This window comes from Onthophagus taurus, chromosome 11 (genome assembly GCF_036711975.1).
Source record: "Onthophagus taurus isolate NC chromosome 11, IU_Otau_3.0, whole genome shotgun sequence".
NCBI classification, from domain to species: domain Eukaryota; kingdom Metazoa; phylum Arthropoda; class Insecta; order Coleoptera; family Scarabaeidae; genus Onthophagus; species Onthophagus taurus.
In genome coordinates, this window is record NC_091976.1 from 20098238 (window position 1) to 20118083 (window position 19846).

General features: G+C 34.8%; 1 protein-coding gene across 4 annotated transcripts in view; it reads right to left on the reverse strand.

The window, feature by feature from the left end:
* LOC111424116 (Trehalose-6-phosphate synthase 1) overlaps window positions 1–19846 on the reverse strand; it is a 222592-nt gene that overhangs the window by 1264 nt on the left and 201482 nt on the right. The window contains exons 1-6 of one of the 4 annotated variants that reach the window (XM_023057548.2): window positions 6211–6460; window positions 3869–3962; window positions 3662–3818; window positions 2266–3545; window positions 2026–2215; window positions 1534–1965 (exon numbers count right to left, since the gene is read on the reverse strand). In XM_023057548.2, coding sequence (XP_022913316.1) covers window positions 1534–1965; window positions 2026–2215; window positions 2266–3545; window positions 3662–3818; window positions 3869–3962; window positions 6211–6316 — 2259 coding nt within the window. In that variant the 5' untranslated portion in view covers window positions 6317–6460. Of the gene's footprint in view, window positions 1–1533; window positions 1966–2025; window positions 2216–2265; window positions 3546–3661; window positions 3819–3868; window positions 3963–4191; window positions 4297–5643; window positions 5749–6210; window positions 6461–19846 lie in introns of those variants that run through there. The other 3 variants (XM_071199812.1, XM_023057549.2, XM_071199813.1) reach the window with 3 other exon arrangements.

Sequence of the window (19846 nt, forward strand, 5' to 3'; positions counted from 1 at the left end):
TGTTTCTAGTTCCAGGTCGAGTGTTAGTTCTAATCCTAGTGTTAACTCTAGTTTTAGTTGTTATGAACCTTATTAAGTCTGAAACTAACAACATTACAAAACACGAATGAAATAAATTAAACTTTTCCTAATTCAAAGTATGAAATAGTAGTTGCCTAGCCAGGCGTGACGTCACGAACGGGCCGTCGAGCTTTGCACCTACTAACAGGATGTACCAGTCCTCTTCGATTCTACCGTCCTTGGCTAACTACATGTAGTGTATATCGGCGTATCAGAAAAAGAGATACTAGACACCAAATGATTTACTCAATATAGGAATAAATCTACAGAAAGATTTGATAAGGTTTGAAAAAAATGTAAGGATAAATCTGCTTTGTTTAATTTAGATCAGAGGTGTTTGTAATTCCGAGCAAATTATATATTTTGGGTTCAATTAGTATAATTACACCTGCCTATAAAACTATTAACAGTTATAATAATTAAATCGTAAAATGCGATAAATCCTTCATGGAACTGAAGCGTTCCAGTGGCAATGCCAATCATTTGATTATTCTGCACGCTTGTACGTCCAAATATATGACACAATCGATCCTGATTAATTAGGACACTGATTAATCGGTATAATCGCTTATTTCAGACAAATTGAAAAAACCTAATTTAACTAACTAAGTTGATTACGATTAACACAACTGAGATACTTAATTATATTGTTTCAATATCTGCACATAATCTCATTTTCTTCATGGAAGATGTAATACCAACAATTGTACTCAGGAATTAAGCGACAGATTTCACTTTTTTATTAAAGTGATAGAAGTGATTAAGTCACCCAAGTTGGTCACAATAAGATTTATCAAGGTAAGTATCATTTTATTTTACCCCGCGTTTTGAGAGAAAATAGATCAAGAAAAATCAAAAAATTAGTGGTGATCAAAACTTTGTGCAATAAACTTTATTCTCAAAGCGTTTAACACACAAACAAATATATTTCGTGAAGTAATGTTATGTAAAGTTTCTTTTGAAATTTCAATTATATTAAAGTATGTTAAGTAAGGTTACTTTTCTTTTGAGATATCATTGGCGGCGGAGTAGCTGATATGATAACCAGTTTCAGTTTGATATAATATTAATTACTGATCTTCGGCCGTAGGCGATTACGGCTTAATTAGTCAAAAATCCACAATTTCCGATGATATGTATTTTTAATGCTGAAATATTTTGGTTATTAAAAAATATAAATCGACGTATGACGATATCTCGAACCGTTCTCAATTTATCAGGAAGAGGGTTACTTTTGATGCGAACTGTATATATTATTATTTTACCTACTCAAAAAAGGAAAGACGCGACATGCAGTCTATATAAAACACAAACCAACACCATTTTTTCCGAATCCACGGAATCTCTCTCCCCGCATGAAAAATTTAGCAATTTATATAATTAGTGAAAATAAAATAAGTTTGAATTAACAGGAAAAAGTATATAAAAAACAGCTTTTGTGATCAAAAATGTTATAATCTCTTTTATACTTACTTGCATTGCATCTTCATCGGTAACATCATCTCCAACATAAATGATTCGAACCCTTTCACACCAATCTACTCCAAATGCAGTTCTTAATATATAAATAGAAGCTCTGCCTTTATTCCATTGAACTGGTGGTTTAGCTTCAATCGCACAATGAGCACTGGTGGCTTGAAACCCAGCTTCTTCTATTAATTTTCGTGCTTGTTCAACTAATGGCGGTCTCTTTTTGACCGGTGTTTCTCTGTAGTGGAAAGTTAATAAAGCACCTTTGTTTTCAACCCAAGCACCCTCTTTGCAAACTTGTTTTTGTAAATTTTTCAATAACCCCTCCACTTTTCCTTGAAACTGTGCCGGCAATGGATGCACGAATTTTGTACCATCTGGATGTAAAATTTCTAATCCGTGACTACCGGCGTATGTTATTCCATCGATACCAACCTTCGAAATTAAAATGAAATTAAGGGTAAGAAATAAATAATTTTATTATAATAAAGTTACCATTTTTTTAACGTTATCAACGTTCCTTCCCGATATAACAGCGATATAAATATCTGAACTGTTAGATAATCTTAGTAAGATATTTTTTGTTTCCGGTGGAATTACAGCAAGATCTGGATGTGGAGCTATCGGAGCTAATGTACCATCATAATCCAATAACAAAGCTAATTTATGAGAATCTCCAATATACCTTCAAAATGAATAACACTTATATGCATCAATATTAAAATTAAGTCTTACTTTGACAAATATTCATCAAAATCATCTAAAGTAACGGCAGGCATGGTGACAGCACCAATATCATCGTGATCTTGTTGAGTTTCCAATGATCCCATAGCGGAAAGAAAAGATTTCGTCCAATAATTAACATCGTTCAGCTTTTCCCTACGTCTTAAATAATTCATGCGGAGTAAACGTTCGTCTTCGGGCATCGTTAGTGCTCTATGAATCACTTCTGCAGCACTATCTACTTCGTACGGATTACAAACTAATGCCTCGTGCATGGTTTCACCGGCACCAGCAAATGGTGAAACCACGAGAACTCCCGGAGGATTCTTAATTTGACAAGCGACAAACTCCTTTGCAACTAGATTCATTCCATCTCTTAAAGGTGTTACCACACCGACAGCGGCATCTCTATAAAACGCGGCTAATTCGCCTTGATTAACTGAACCGTATATATATTTAATCGGTGACCAGTTTGGTGTGGTAAACTTTCCATTAATCCTGCCAACTAATTGATCCATTTCTTCTTTTAAATCTTGATATTCTTTTACATCCGTTCTTGATGGTACAGCAATTTGTAAAAAAGTTACTTTTTCTTTATGTTCTGGATGTTTTTCTAATAATTTTTCGAACATTTTGAATCTATGCACCAATCCCTTAGTGTAATCTAATCTATCGACCCCTAAGATTATTTTCGGATTAGAAGGTAACAGTGGAGGTGCTTTTGTCGCGAGTTCCACAAATCTATCATAAGGTATACCAATAGGTAATGGTCTAACTCGCACTGTTCGCCCTCCATGTTCAACTAACAAATTCTTTCTGTCTACACGACACCCTAAATTTCTTTGACAACAATCAACGAAATTTAAGCAGTAATCGGTGATGTGAAAACCCACCATATCACAGCCAAGTATGCCTTGAAGTATTTCGTCAGACCAGGGGAGTAATCGATAAATATCCCATGGTGGAAAAGGAATGTGAAGGAAAAATCCCAATTTACATGGAATGTTTTCATCGTCAACAGTTTGCCGAATCCAGTTTGCTGCCAACATAAGATGATAATCGTGCACCCATACTAATGGGGCTCCACCTTTTTGAGGTTCATTCATTAAAGATCTTAAAGCTATAATGGCACAATCGGCAAATGTTTTATTTGCTGTTATATAATTTTTCCAATGTTCGAGTTGAAAAGATGCTCGGTCAGGCATTGAATGGAATAATGGCCAAAAAGTTGCGTTACAACATCCGTTATAGTATGAGTCAAACATTTTAGGTTCTATTCTAACTACTACGACCTAAAAAAATAATAACGTTGTTTATACCGAATATAAAATATAGTGAATAATCTATGACAAAGGTCACAAAGTCTAAACGGCAATAAACCCATTAAGGAGGAAGTAAACAATCTTACTTTATTTGATTTCAAACCGGCTGTTGGTGACATATCGTTTGGATCTGATTCTGGAATTGGTGTGTTAGGATCATCCAGATGAATCCCAGGCCAACCCACCCACAATCCATTTCCTTTTATTACTACTGGTGCTACTGCTGTCACGAGACCTCCAGCACTAAAAAGACTCAATAATTTTTAAAGAATTTTTTTTTATTTTAATTTTACCTTGCTTTTCTAACTAGTTTACCATCTTTCTTCTGTAAAACGAATGGAAGGCGATTGGCCACAACAATCATACTCCCCGAGGAGGACACGACATCTGGAAGCATTTCCCAGTGAGATCAAAACAAATCACAAAAATTAAATTTTTAAAAATGATTAAAAATTTCGATAATTTATTCCATCAGGAGGATGAACCACCGCTGTTTTTGAATCGAAATGAACAGAGATTAAGATATGCCACGGCTTTTAGGGGTCACCAGATAATCTTTCACTCGGGGACGCGACGATTGTGCCGGTTACGGCCCGTCCCGGAAGTAAGAACTCACTTTTGTCTGTTTTGGCCACCATTATTCGCTATTGAGGAGAGATACAACTTTGAAGATATCTAAATGAAAATTGACTGAGATCGTTCAATCGATCTTATTAAATAAAGACTCCACTTGGACGGGTGACAAGAAGAGTGGTCACTACCGAACTTCGTGATACTAGCCTTTTTAACGCCAAATGTTGTTGACCTATTGTGTTATCCCCATTTTTCAGTAAACATTACGTCTTCGGTGTATTTTTATTAATTTATTAATGATTTAGCATAAAATTCATTATAGTGGGAACATTAATTAGAAAAGAAACTGTTTTGCGCTCATTTTTTTTTTAATAGTTGATTGCTTCATTGCTTTAATAAATGTCTAGGTCATTGGCAGGTAAGCCAAGCGCGAGTTTATTCACACCACGCTATTTTTGCGTGATAGAAAAAAAACAAACCAAATTTTCCATTGGGTTCCCTATACAAAATAAAAATTATCCTCGAATATTATCACATTACGAAACGTTTAAATCTGTTTGCGGTTGTAAACAGATTTAAAAAAAAATAAATGGGTAGCTGTTAATAAATTCACAGTTCTTTCGCATTAATTAACACACGAGAACCTTGACAATGAATAAGGTGTTGTCGGGTTTTATTATAATGCTGAAGACAAAGTGACAATATGGGTCAGATAATGCGTCACGTCCTTAGTTAATCGTCGCTTCAAAGGTTATCTAGGTTGTGTGACGCGACATAGAATTACCGATCAAAGTACCATTAGGACGCAATTTCTGGATGAAACTAGGTGCCTGCTTGAAATGCTTGGTTACTAGCCAGAAATGAAATCGAAACCTGCTAAAAATACGATTGATGAAGATAATTAAACTTCGCAAATTAACAGTGATAAACCAAAAAAAGTGTTATCCATTCATTGGGATGCCCATATATTTGCACTAATAGCACAAAAAAGCATTTATTAATGGATTTACCGCTTTCTAAAGGATTCAAGGTTACTTTTTATACGGCGATTGTTTGTCGGTTAGATTATGTAATAAATTTATGATCGTTTCCATTGTTCCCCATCATCACCTCTTCTTGTGGTATTTTTTAGACTTTGTTTTGGGTCGAATTTGAGATAATAAAGGAGTTATGTGCCATTATAGCGATAGTATAGCTATTTTAATGACCCACTTTTGCGGTATTAATGGTAAACACGGATTGTACAGTTATCTTCATATGAAGCGTTTTATATAGATTTATTTAACAAAACATCGATGGTGAAAACAACAATTAACCACACTACAACTTTAAACTACTTTATCTTGTTGCAATCTGATGTCTATTATGTTATAGAACTTTACTTTTAGGATACATTTAGTATTTCAAATAAATATTTAATAAATAATTTTAACAAAACTATTATGCCTAATGTAATCCGTTTTGATTGAAATATGTTAACGATAAGAAAACTTACTGGAATTTGCTGCTGTGGAAAACACATAAAATTTATAAATTTTTGTAACGTAAATGTCAAATTTACGTAGCCTAAACATGACCAAAACTGACATACGCGAAAAAAAGTCATCATTTTGAAGTATGGATTATTAAAATATGGTAACCATAAATTAAATTTGACAACATTATTTTTCGGGTCAATTAATTTGGGTCGTAATACTCAATTTAATCTATCTAATTATACATAAAATCAATTAGTGTCGTGGTATACTTTTTTGAATTTCGCAAATAATTCTTGTTAATTCACACTTTAATTGGAGCAAACGATAACGACTTTAAAGCGGGATAAGAAATTATAAAATTGTATAAAACTATAAATAAAGATAACAAATCAAATAATTTTGAAATTAAAAAAAACTATTTTTATTAATTAAAAGATGCGTGTTTCAAAGGTCGAGTTGAATATTTGATAAAGTTAAAAAAATTATTTCGATTAGAAACGCACCGAAAAACACGTCTGTTTTTCAAAAATCAAACCCTAAAGTTTAACCAAGGTCAATGCTAATAAAATAATCTTATGGCTTACCACCATTCACATTGTATTCGCAAGGTAATTCTGGTAAAGTCTTCCACTTGCCCATCTTTTCCGGTTTAACACATACACTTAACTGTGGCTTAATTTTATATACCATCGCTCCACGTCTCAAGCATCATCGAGATTTCTTGCGAAACTTTTGAATTGCCACTCACAGATCTTAGCCAGAAAAATCGACGAATTAAATTCGATTATCTCACGGAAAAAGATTGGTTTTAGGGAAACCCCCGATTAATTGCGCAGCATTCTCAATGCTTTCAATGTTAAATTCTTTTATTTTTTCTACAGTCAATTATGTGGTAAGAAAATAAATTACCTTCTTCCTTAATTTTAAATTAATTTGATGAAATACCTATTACTCTTGGCATCTAACGGATAAAAGCTGAATTACAGAAATTTTCAGATCTCTATGTTATTGATTGGTTAAAATAGAATGGGTTTTACTTTTATGCAGTAGATGGCATTGTAATAGCAAATAACGCAAATTGAAAGATTATATTCCTTTATCAGATATAAAAAGAACAGGACTTAATATAATATATAAATGTATAGAAATTCCACCTATACAGTAAGATGAAGAGATAGGAGTAGTTCTACTCAGATCCGACTGCATCGAAGCCACGTCATCTTCCGAGGTCATGAGTGAAATATCTTAAAATCATCAGCATAAGCCAATACACCAGACTTAAATTTGTTTAATAAGTCGTTAATAAATATTACAAACAGTAGTGGAGCCAAGTTGGACACCAGATCGTGCAATAAACTCCACCGAAGCAAAGCCATTATAAAATACATAAGTAAATATGCTGAATAACAACTAAACTTAGAACTAACATCAGCATTAGAACTAAGACAAGACCTAGAACTAGAAAGATTCTGGGTTAGACGTACGTCCTCAGACTGTTCTATGAGAAACCTTGTAGTTCTAGGTCTAGTGTTAGTTTTGACCAGTAATTTACTTACTAAATATAATTCCTGTATAGGCGAGGATCAGTTTTGGTTACAGGTGCCATGTTACAACCTTCTTCAAAAACAAATTTTAAAGAAGTTTCTGCAGAAAATCAAACACATTGTATGAATATATATTATAGTTGACTTCTGTCAGAGATCTGGGAGTAACTTTTGATAGCAGCCTATCAGATGTCGCTTCTTGTGCTGCGAGGATGCTTGGCTTTGTGCTCCGTACTTCACGTTTAATCACGGATTTTGCAGTATACATATCGCTTTTTCGGGTGCTTGTTCTGCCGAGACTGGAGTATGGTTCTGTTATATGGTCACCACATTATATCTCGCATCGTATTCTATTGGAGAGAATTCAAAAAAGGTTTTAAAGTACCTTTCCTTTCGTGTCGATGGAGCTTATCCTGTTTGTGGCACTGATTACCAATCTTTGTTCGAAGGGAACAAAGACGACGTAAAATTTATTATTAAGCTGGTGAGTGGTCAGACGCTACCCGATACAGTTGTGTCTTCTATTTGAAGAATATTATAATATTGTCCTGTAATTGGTACTTTGTTGGGCAATAACGATATATATTATTATTATATTTTTCATTAAAGAAACTGGAACTAACACGTTCTTTCGGGTTAAGCCGTGCGTCTGAAGACCGAAAGTTTCCAGTTTTAGGTCTAGTGTTCATTCCAATGCTAGTGCTAGTGTTAGTTCTAATTTTAGTAACTAAACAAGCGTTGTTGTTGAGGGAATTTATTTCATCTGAGCGTGCTCTGATTTTACTGTTAGTTCTAATATAAATGTCTTGCATCTTGTATCTTTCTCCTCAATTTGTGTGTCGAGTGTTAAAACTCCGCCTTTTACGGTCGTTCCATTATCTCCTATTTCTTATATGGCGATAGATAAATAACCACAAAGTTTACACTTCTAGATGTATTTGTTTTTCTCTTCATGTCTGTACATCATCTATTCATATTTAGAAATTTGGTAGTGCCTCTTTCAATACCACTATGTTTATTACATACTTGGTGTGATATTTTCAGAGCAATTTTGTAATGGTTTTCTTTAATTTTTTAGATTCGCCGGGCAGTGTCAAGATCCGCCATGTGAAGTTTTGTTCTCCTCTACAATTGGCAGACTTTTTGTCTTTTCTTATAAATTTTTGCCTTCGTGCTAGTTTGCATATTGCAGGTGCTGCAATATGTAATATGCTTTTCTCAATTCTACATATACTTGCTTTTTAATATACGTTACAGATTGTCACAAAACGATTAAATTATCGGGAATTGTGTTCCCGTTGGGTTCCAAAAATGCTCACGGATGTTCACAAAACGAAGCGACTTGGAAGTGCTTTGACATTTCTTAATCGATACAAAACGAAAATGATGGAAATGAATTCTTAAACAAAATTGTGACCGGTGATGAAACTTGGGTTTGTCATGTAACTCCAGAATCAAAACAACAGTTGATAGAGTGGAAAAAACAAAAATTTAAGCCAACTTTGTCATCACTGGCGGCATCTTTCCATGAAGGGGGTATAGAAAAGTTAGTGTTCCGCTACGACAAATGTCTGAACAATGGTAGCAACTAAGTAGAAAAATAGGTTAAGGCATGCTCTTACATGTAAAAATAAATTTTGATTTGAAAAAATGTTTTTATGTGGTTTTTTTCAAAACGTTACTTATTTTACGGACAGGCCTCGGATATAGCTCATATGCCAAAATTGTTATTCAAACACAGCAGATGTTTAAATTTTTTTTTATTATCGTGGAATCTTACTCTCATATCATTGAACAGTTCCTGAAATACATCCTTGTGGTATTTTTTCAGTTTTTGCAATAACCATAAAGACTTCTCTGAATTTCTTGCACTTGGTGTTCTTCTAAACTTTCTTCTTTTCTTCCATTTATTTCTCCAATACTAGTAATTGACTTGACATGGTTTCTACAGAAACGTCTCATTTATGCTGCATACGTCTTAACATACTTGCTTCTTTGTGGATTAGTATCTTACTTATATCTACCCTACGATTACCTTTTACAGTATGATTTCACACTTATGAAATATGATTTCGCACTAGCGAAAACAGATTACATGCAAATGAAATTTGATTTCGCACTAGCGAAAACAGATTACATGCAAATGAAATTTGATTTCACACTAACGAAAACAGATTTCATACAAATGAAATTTGATTTCTCACTAACGAAAACAGATTTCATACAAATGAAATATGATTTCACACTAACGAAAACAGAATTCATACAAATGAAATTTTATTTCAAACCAATGAAAACAGATTTCACAGTATTTAAATATTTAATTAGAACATTATTTATAACAAAAAATTATTAAATTAAATTTAACAACCAATCTAGCAACCAATAAATTATTAATTATATTTCTTGAATGTTTTCTTGTTGTAGTGCTGCTGCATAATAACGTTCTACATGATTCGAATATCTTAGTAAGTGTTGTTGTTGAACTTCTTGAATTGCTCTATCTGAAATTTCTTCTAAGATGCGCATTCTATATTCATGAAGTGTTAACCCTTGATTATTAACGCGTCTGTAATTCAATATTTCTTGCATTCTTTCTTGCATTTGCACTTTTACGGAAGATTTGAAACTACTCCATAACAACTCAATCGGATTTAGTAAATAAGAATATGGAGCAAGGCGTACTATTTCTATATCTTCTTCGGGTTCAAGTTCAGATTCAAGATTTGAATGTACAGGAGCATTATCAATAATAAATGTTGGCTTCTCGATGCCATCCGCAGTGCAAGTTGCTATTAAGCGACGCAGCCATTGTTTACAGTCGTGAGCTTTGTAGGATCCTCTTCTATGTTCAAATGAGATAATTCGCATCGCACTCATTGCCCCAATGCAATGTAAATTGCTTCCTTTACAAGCCGGAAGAATTACGTGTGCTTTATGACCTATTTTGGATCAACCTTCTTTTCGCCGACAATATAAATTAAAATTTGTTTCATCGATCCAAATAAGAGTTCTACCATTTGCTCGACTTTGTAATATTTGGTTTACATACTCTTTACGCTTGACTTTGTTTTCCTCATTATTCATATTTACTATTTGTGGTCTTAGTGCCTTAAGTGAAAATAATTGCCCGTCCAACCAGTTTTTCATTGTGTTTTGGCAAACGTTAACTTGAAATTCATTGCTAACATGATCACATAAGCCTTTCAATGTTATTGTAGAATCTTCCTCAATCCATCTAACCAATGCATCGGAAATTGCGGCGGTCTTTTTGGAAGAAGCATTACCACCTTTCTTTTTTGGAAGTGATTGATCTTTTTTCAACCATTCATAAGCAGTACGAACGTTCACTCCTAAAGCTGTAGCTGTAGCTCGCCAATCTTTGCCTTCTTCGTGTGCTTTTATAATTCTTTCTCTATCACTAATTGATATTTTATTATATTTAACACGAGACATTGCAAATGTAAAATCAAAACTTATGATATATTTTTATGATTGTCACAAAATGTCAAATAATTTTCATTCAAAATTAAAAATGATATTTGCCAAATATTTATTTAAATATTAATGAAACCAATATCTAATTATTAATTATTAATTGTGAAATCTGTTTTCATTGGTTTGAAATCAAATTTCATTTGTATGAAATCTGTTTTCGCTAGTGTGAAATCAAATTTTATTTGTGTGAATTCTGTTTTCGTTAGTGTGAAATCAAATTTCATTTGTATGAAATCTGTTTTCGCTAGTGTGAAATCAAATTTCATTTGTGTGAATTCTGTTTTCGTTAGTGTGAAATCAAATTTCATTTGTATGAAATCTGTTTTCGCTAGTGTGAAATCATATTTCATAAGTGTGAAATCATACTGTAAAAGGTATAGTATGTCTAAAAGAATTTCTCTATTAGTTTTTTTAATATCCTCATTTTCCAGGACATGATTTGGCCAGATATCCGTCACTAAACGTTGTTTGATGACAGATATCAAGAATTGTCGATGATTAGAAAACGTTGAAAATGACACGTTTGACTAAATAAACCCGTTCTATTACTTCCCTAGCTTATATTGCATTGAGATTTCAACGGCGTTAGTTAAATCTCACGTGTGGCAACTATCAACTATGTTGTACCATAGTGTTGTACTGTAATGTATTATCATTATAATTCGTTAATGAACAACATTCATTGTTAAGTCCGATAGATAATGCATTTTAGATATCAGATCTTGCCTTATCAGATCTTACCTTATTACTTTGGAGACTTTATTAACTCTCTGACTTAAACAACAATATTTTTAGATCTTAAACCCATCTCAAAATCCAGATTTAAAGTGTTTAAGATTTATATTATTAAGACAAATTTCTTATAAATATCCGCAAAAATATGGCATGTACTGTGAATATGGAATATGATTCACTCTTCCATTCTAATCGATAAGTTGATCTGAACACGAGTTGAAGTTTCCTCATCTGTCTGCACTTCTATTCGAATTACTATTCCCAACTCACCCTATGATTGGGGTTTTTGAATGTAAACACGCTCCTTCAAATATTTCCGAATCGATCGTAGCACTTGTGCCAACTTGATGTGAATTATCTATAATATACAGTTATTATAAAAAATATATTTACTTTAAAAAGATACTTTAAACATTTATGTCAAAATATTCGATCGGTTAATCGAGAGTTAAATGCTGTAAACATGTAACCGGATACAAAACATACTTTTACCATTAGCGTAGCGGGGTGAAAGGGTAAAGAGTTTTCACAAAACATGTGCGAAAGAGGAAGCGATACCGTTACGGTCTCAATATTAAGTTTTTTTGATTAGAATGCGAGCGGGAGAATTATTTGTTTACTGGTACTTTCTAGGTTTGGGGTAGCAGACGTCGTCCGTTGCACCTCGTTGCTTTTATGGACCAAAAAGCGGACGTGATAATGTAGGACCGTCGACGGAGACAACCGGTCTAACCTCGTTCGAAAATGGTGCGAGAGTTATGGCCCAAGTCGGGAATTGAATGGCCATTTTGTTTACCATTTTCAGATGGATACTGGTGAGCACTTTTCCCCCAAAGCTGTATTTCTTACTTTATAGTCATTTCAAATGGGGATATCACTTTTTATCGCCGCTTAACTGAAATTTTTACGTTTAAACATTTTTTAACATTATTTTAATATACGGTGGTAATTTTAATTGAAATGGAAATTCGTGTTCTTAGATGACTGAAATGTTGGTAATAAGTTTGCGCCACGTGCCAGATGGATTTTTCGGAGAATCGGCTACCCGAGTCTGGTAACAAAGTGATATGATGATTAGGTTAAATGGCGAAGAATAATACCTCGTTAGAGATTCATTGAAAACTTGGGACGGTAGCAGCCTGTCGGACGTCCGATTTGAGCTTTTCTAATTTAATGCCAGCCACCGGGAAAGTTCCAGTTGCCCGAGCTCCTTCGGCGTGGGATCAAAGACTCGGACGTGGAGGCTTTAATTAACTTCTCTATTTGTTCTTTTTAATTAAAGCCGGTCGCAGGACTTTGCTCAAAATTTATAATTGTTTGAAGGGTGCGCGCAAACAAAGCCACGATTTCTTCTTGCAATGAACGTAAAGTTTCCACTTTCCGTGGTCGCAATATTTCGCAACGGATTTCTGGAAATGACAAGACATTCTTTCTTTCTTTGTTATTCTAAAAAGAAAAAATAAACAAAAGGAATGCTATACAACTCGACTTAATTAACCGGTTTATTTTTGATAATAATTTTTCTTGTTAATAGCAATAAAGGTTTCTTATGGAAAATTTTACAACTTCTGGCGAGGATTATATGCCTGAAGAAGTGGGTCGATCTACTGGAATGAAAAAGATAGTCTGTTGCTATTGGCTCAGAGAAACACAGAGGGCGGTTGTGACCAAATTCTTGGCTGACACCCGTAGATAAAAACAAAGCAGTTGACAACTGCAGTCACCCACTGACGAGATAGGGGCAGTTGGAAAACTTGTTAACAGCGGCACGATAAGAAACGAAGGACATATTGTCTGGTCTGCCTCTGGTCCCCAATCCTCATCGCGCTCGCTGCAGCTAGCAGATCTCATTTCAGATCTCGTCTAGTCGAGCAGTTTTAATGTTGATTTCAATCTCTTTGATGAGTTCGGTTTATCTGATCCGCAGATACAATGCCAAAGAACGCGTTCCACCCCCGTTCGAAGATCTTAACGCCCCAGTTTCCACTTCTCCACTTAATGTAATGGGGATTTGATGTTTTCCAATTTGTTTTCTTTCGTTCTTTCTTACTGAATTTCAAACGATCGCCGTAAAGAACTCACCTGAAAAACATCGAGTAAACTACTTGATCTACTAGCGTTTTCAGCACCGGCTGCCTTCCGGTTGTTCACGAGGATGTATATCAGCGCGTTGACGGGTAATAAAATCGCAGTCCGAACTGCACTTTTAATCGTTCTCAACCGATTCGACAAGGATCGTACAGAAACGTCTCCTCCTAGCATCGTCGACCAATAAAACCGTCGAAGCAACCGATTTATTGGTATTGCCCTTTTCGAAAAGGCGATTGCCTTTCGATCCACAGTGAAATTTCAGGTGATAACTTTCCTCGTACTTTATCTATAAGACTTTTGTTATTTTTAGACTTGCTTTTTTTATTCTGTAATTTTAGGAGCAAACAAATATGTGGAGTTGTATTAAATAAATTAGCTACACACCAATTTATAAATGCATATATTGCAATTAAAATATATGTATATAGTCGACGTATTGTTCATTTAGTTCCGCGAAGGCAAAGCGGCAATTTCCGATTTAATTATGAATTGCTCGTTCAAAAAGCATTTGGCATACTATGAGTTGAATATTTGCGGTTATACAGAATATTAATAATCCAAAACTTAAAAATTTGGTATGAATGAATCTAGATTACCGGTAATAATCCATAGATACTTATTTTTACGAAAATATAACCTTTTGATGATAAAAAAGAAGATAATGATCTAATATTTTTCAATCAATGCGGTAACGTTGGTTTGGCGAGCGTGTGATAAACGGCCGCGTATTTACGAACACATCGGCGTATATCGGGCCGCAAACCGCCGATAATCGGGCGGACGTTTTTACCGAACCAGGCAAACTTGGTTGGGCAGCCGTCCATAAATATACGCACGGATTTAATTGACATGAGCGGTGGCGCGTATGCTTCAGTTCTAAACCAGTGAAATTCAACGCTAACAAAACGTTGCCAAAAATAAAATTAATTTTACCTTTAATTACTATCAGTAATTTGTGTTTTTATCATTACAACTCCAGTTAATTTATCCGGTATAGAATGGAGTTGGACAATTCTACCCTTTCTTCATTCTTCGTTAACTGACCAAAAAAATTAAATTCTTGAGTGTAGAACATCGATACTTACAGAATATTCAAAAAAAATTTACAAGTGGGTATTTCACCCCATCAATACACGTATAACGGTTAGCGTGGATGTAAGACTGTGCTAAATTGACTACCGTAAGCAAAATATTGCGGTTACTATCTGAACCTGCCATATTGTCTGAATTCCATAGTTAATCAAAAGACTATCTTACTGACAAGATGAAGTGGTGACTGTGATCAGCAAGGGTAACTTCTTCTTTTCCTACAACTGGAATTCTGGGTGTTTAAGGGATGCACTTAAGAAGGTACCATGTAGAAGGGAGCACGTTAGTAGCTCTAAAGGAATTAAACTGTAGTCTGCGCAAAATTGTTTCATGTGCGACAATAGAGAGGATTCAAGATATTTCATTTACCTCAAGATGGAAAGTCCAAAAGAAAGGACAAGATATATTGTTTGACGAAAAAGCGGACTTATGTAAAGCAATTGCTAGGAAATAGGAATCATTGAAGATATTGTAAGGTAAATTATCAAATTCCTATGCAAAGTTCAAGAACGGAGATTTTCTACTTGCTACAGCTAGTAAGTTTAAAAAGGGTTAGTGAGTTATGATCTGAAGTTATCTTCATCATAGCAAGAAGGAACTCGCTCATCCAAGACAAAGAAGATCATGTTATGATATCTGATCTAGAGGACGGTTCCATAATTTATCAATTTAATACCATTTTCTTGAATTCTACAAAATCTACAGATTTCCTAAGAGCAACACTGAACCAATAAGTTCTCAATCGACCCTACTCGTAATATCCTTGATCCTAGTAACGGCATTATCGTACAAGAAGACTATAAGAAAATCAATCAATAGAACTTGAAATACACAGAAAACAGGTAACGATGGAAGAAAATCTATGACAAGTATGGTAAAGAGACTAAAAGATATAAAGATGTATTGGTAAAATGAAGATGTTACCGTTTCTAGATATCCAATGAAAGAAGATGCTGGCTGCTAAGAAAGTCAGTATTAACAAAATATAAAGCGAGATTATGATGGTAGATATATTCAGATTCTCTTTAAGGATATTCCCGAATTTGGGCAATCCGAACCATGAGCACTAGCTTCTTCTTCTTATTACGCCTTCTTCTTTCGAAAGTCGGCGATCCAATTAGCGATAATGACTTTTGAGACAGCAACGTCGCAGGTCTTTCAAACATGAGTTTTGGCATCTTCTCATAGATCTTTTTCCCTCTATTTTGCCTTCAATGATTAAACGGAGAACTTGATACCTTTCGCCTCTCATTATGTGCCCTATATATTGTAATTTACGCTCAGCAATTCTTTCTCCTTATCCATTCGCTCAAGCACTGTTTCATTGGATATTTTCTCCATCCATTAGATTTTTAGGATTTGACGGTGTACATACATTTCGAATGTATTTATTCTATGGTCCAATGATGGGCCGAGTGTCCAGCACTACTGTGTCGTCCGAAAAGCGAAGGTTGTTAAATACGACATCATTTACTTTTACACTCACTTCCTCGTCTCCGATGGCTTTCTCAAACATTTTTTCAGAGTAGATGTTGAACAAGAGAGGGCACAGAAAAAAAAACAACAAAATTAAAGAAAAAAAGGATACCAATTGCAAGGAAATAATGAAAACTCATAGAAGAATGAGAGACAAATGTTAAAGGCACACATAGATATGTTTTAAAGGTGTTGCATGAATTTCATCAGGCATACCACACTTCGTCTTTGGCAATCATAGGACTTGACTCGTTAGTGCGGAAACTTGTGGTAGTCTCCATACATCGATTGTCTCCAAACAGGCCCTCGATGTATTGTTTCCATGTTTGCAGTTTCTCTTCTATTCCCATCAAGATTGTGTTGTTGTGATCTTTGAGAATAACTTTATTCTGCTTGCGCTTTATGTAAAGGTGGAATGTATCGTGTTTCATCTCAAAATTTTCAATCTCTTCCCATTGCTTTTTCAACCAGCTTTTCTTTGTTGAGTTCCATGAGCTGCAAGATGCCATCAATTGCTAATCTTGAATCTCAATTGATAAAAGCTTTTTTTATGGCAAGTTTTATGGCTTTACAAGTTTTTTATGGCATCATATTCCTTTCCTTATTGTTGGCTTGAGTTTGGTAACAGATACACCCATGTCAGCTTATTAAATCAAACAAAGATGCTTTCCTCGTGTTATTATATACTTCGCGTGGCGATAAGGATAATTAGTTCAGAGTGAAGCTCCCCTGGTTGAATTTAACAATTTCACGTCATGTTAGTATAACCTGTGCAAGGGGGTCGAAGGGGGTTGTTTGAGAACGGAGAGAAACGATGGCGAGACTGTGATGTTTCACGCTTGAATGAGTCGCGGCTCGGAACGCCATTGTCTTTCTATTGTCTTTTCGACTATTATCACCATCTCACGACCCACTAACCAGTTATAATATGAAACGGCCTGACACTTGAGACACCGCCGCAATCAAAACGAGAGAGAGAGTTATTGATTTTTGTCATAAAATGGAAATAAAAATTGGTACTCATCTTACAATCAATATTTACTCAAAAGTGTGTAACTTAATTTTCAAATTTTTGTATCATATAACCTATTATCCACAGCTATTTTAACATATTGGAAAAACGTGCTTTTCTGAACGACCAAGCATAAATAAGTCATGAATTTCCGTTTCCGAGACCGGTCGGAATAATATCGGGGCCGGCTTTCGGTTGGATTTATATTTCAATTCGGGCCCGATATCCGGCGGACATCAAAATATGAACTGAAGATTTTATAAATGTGCCTTCGCGGGTGGACGAAGCCTCAAGCTTCTTCGGCTTGGCGCAGTTTTTGAATAAGGGCCGGTCGTAAAAATTTATCCGCCCGACCGGATTTCGTATTCTATCGTGAGCTTTACAATCGTCGGATCGCCGATTGTTTTCGGACGCAATCCGAGCTTTGAATGACTTTATTAACCGGTCGTTCTGCCCGCGCGCGCATGAGCAAGTGCGAAAACTAAACGCAAAAAAATTGCCGCGTATTGATTCGAGGGAAATTTGCAGCCGTTGCTGATGGGATTGGATACCTTTCCGTGTTTACTCAACCCCTTTGACTGTAAGTTGTTCGATTTCTCTATGTATACTTCACCATAAATCTAAACTTTCCTATTTCATCTCAACAGAAATATTTTATGTGAAAAGTCAGATACAACACGGTTAGAAAGCTTTAATACATTTAAAAATATATTCGTTGCTTTAAATGCGGTTGAACAAACAAAAATGAATACGAATGATCAATAAAATAAATTTAATAAAAATAAATTAATCAAACGGAAAATAAACACAGTTTGTTTTATTTTTTTTGGCAAATGCATTGGGGATTGGGGATCCAGGGGAAATGATTGCGATCCTCTCTTATTAAATTAATTCCCAGTTTGGCAAAAAGAGTAATACTCGTTGCCAATGCAAATATGGGGTAAATCGCGATAAAAAATTTTATTACAACCAGAGCTAAACACATATGATGCTGCCTCGTTTTAAATAAACGTAAATATAAAATGTTCAAAGTCGATAATACGCGTTGCGCAAAATATAAAATAGGGACATTAGTGACGTTTTAATATGCACTTTTAATTTTAACACGTTGCTGACACCTGGGGTCAAATTCTATTTTGCATTTTGAATATAAATTTTATTTATAAAAATAAACAAATTTATAAATATTAAAATTTTTTTTAATAAAACTAACGCTGTGTTTTTTAGTGATTAAGTTATGATTATAAATGCATATACCTAATTGAAATATTACTGCAATCTATCTTTTGTTCAATTTTATCAGCAATTTCATCTTCATTGTTATTTTCATTTGCTGTAAGGAATTCTCCTTCATGTACATCTAAATCATATTAAAACTGTTAATTATGGTGATATGTTGTAGCAGTTAAAAGCACACAAACAAAGTGTGTTTGAGGTTGTTCCATCTTTTAGTGTAATTAGTACATTATTGACGTTTTCATCTTTCAGTAAGTCTAAAAATTCGACATGTACGTTAGATACCTCAGTCAAGTTGCATTGTTCAACATTTTCACTGCATTGAATTGCCTTGTCTCCAAGCCGTATCTATATCACCCAGTATTTTCATTTTACAGTTGACAAAACTGCCACAAGATGAGCTGGCTAAATTTACCAGAGAATTTGTCACAAAAAGTCATTTAATTCTTTAATGTTTTAAATAAAACTCTTTTTACCAACTTTTGCCGCATAAAGTTTTATCAAATAACTCCATATTTCCCAATTATCTAATAACAAAAACGTGTTTACAGTGTAGGAACATTGATGTAAACATGATGCAACTAGTCTTTCATATAACTTTTTGTTCAAAACCCCTTCCCCACCGAGTTACAGCAGTCTAAAGTTAGGGAAAAAAGTTGTTTTTATTTAATAAATCCACTATGGAGGAATTTAGAAGAATGAAATTTAGCAGATAACTGTTGCTAATAAAATGCCACTTTTTGACGATGAAAACAAGGGGCTGAAAAAATCAACCCCTATAATACTTTGCATTAGGCAACTCCCCGCAGTCGAATCATGCTCACCAGTGCCACCTCTTGAATGAACAAATGAAGCGGCGTTAGGTTCAACATGTTTTCCATGGCTGCAGCGGGGGTAGTCCGCAGCGCACCTATATACACTAACATACAAACACGCAAGTCTCTGTATTTTATTAAGTGCAGAAGTGGATGTGGACTGTAAGGTCTTTGATCACCATACTACTGCACCATATGTAAGCACAGGTTGGATTACAGCAGTATAAATCCAGAGGGCATTTTTGTGTGATAAACCCCTGGTCGTACCTATAGCCCTCCGGTATTGACTGAACGCAACGTATGCTTTTTTTACTCTATTGTCTAGGTGGGCTCTCCATATCACTTTATTGTCAAGTGTGATGCCCAGATATTTGACTTCTTTTGACAACACTAATGGAATATTAGCAAGAGATGGCATTCTGGGCTCAAAAGAATCAACTCTGTCTTCTTAGGATTCATTCTATGTTCGTCACAGCAAGTCTCTATCAATTTGAGAGCTACTTGTATCCTATCAAAAAGCTCGTTTATGTACTTTCCTTTGACCAGAATGGTTAAATCATTTGCGTAACCAACTGTAGTAAAGTTGGCTTCAGTGAGGCGTTTCAAGAGGCTACCCAGGGTGAGGTTCCACAAAAGTGGGGATAGTACACCCCCTTGTAGCCTCGAGTAACTCCTCTCATTTTTAATAATTTTTAACACCTAAATATGCATCTTAAGTTGTTCG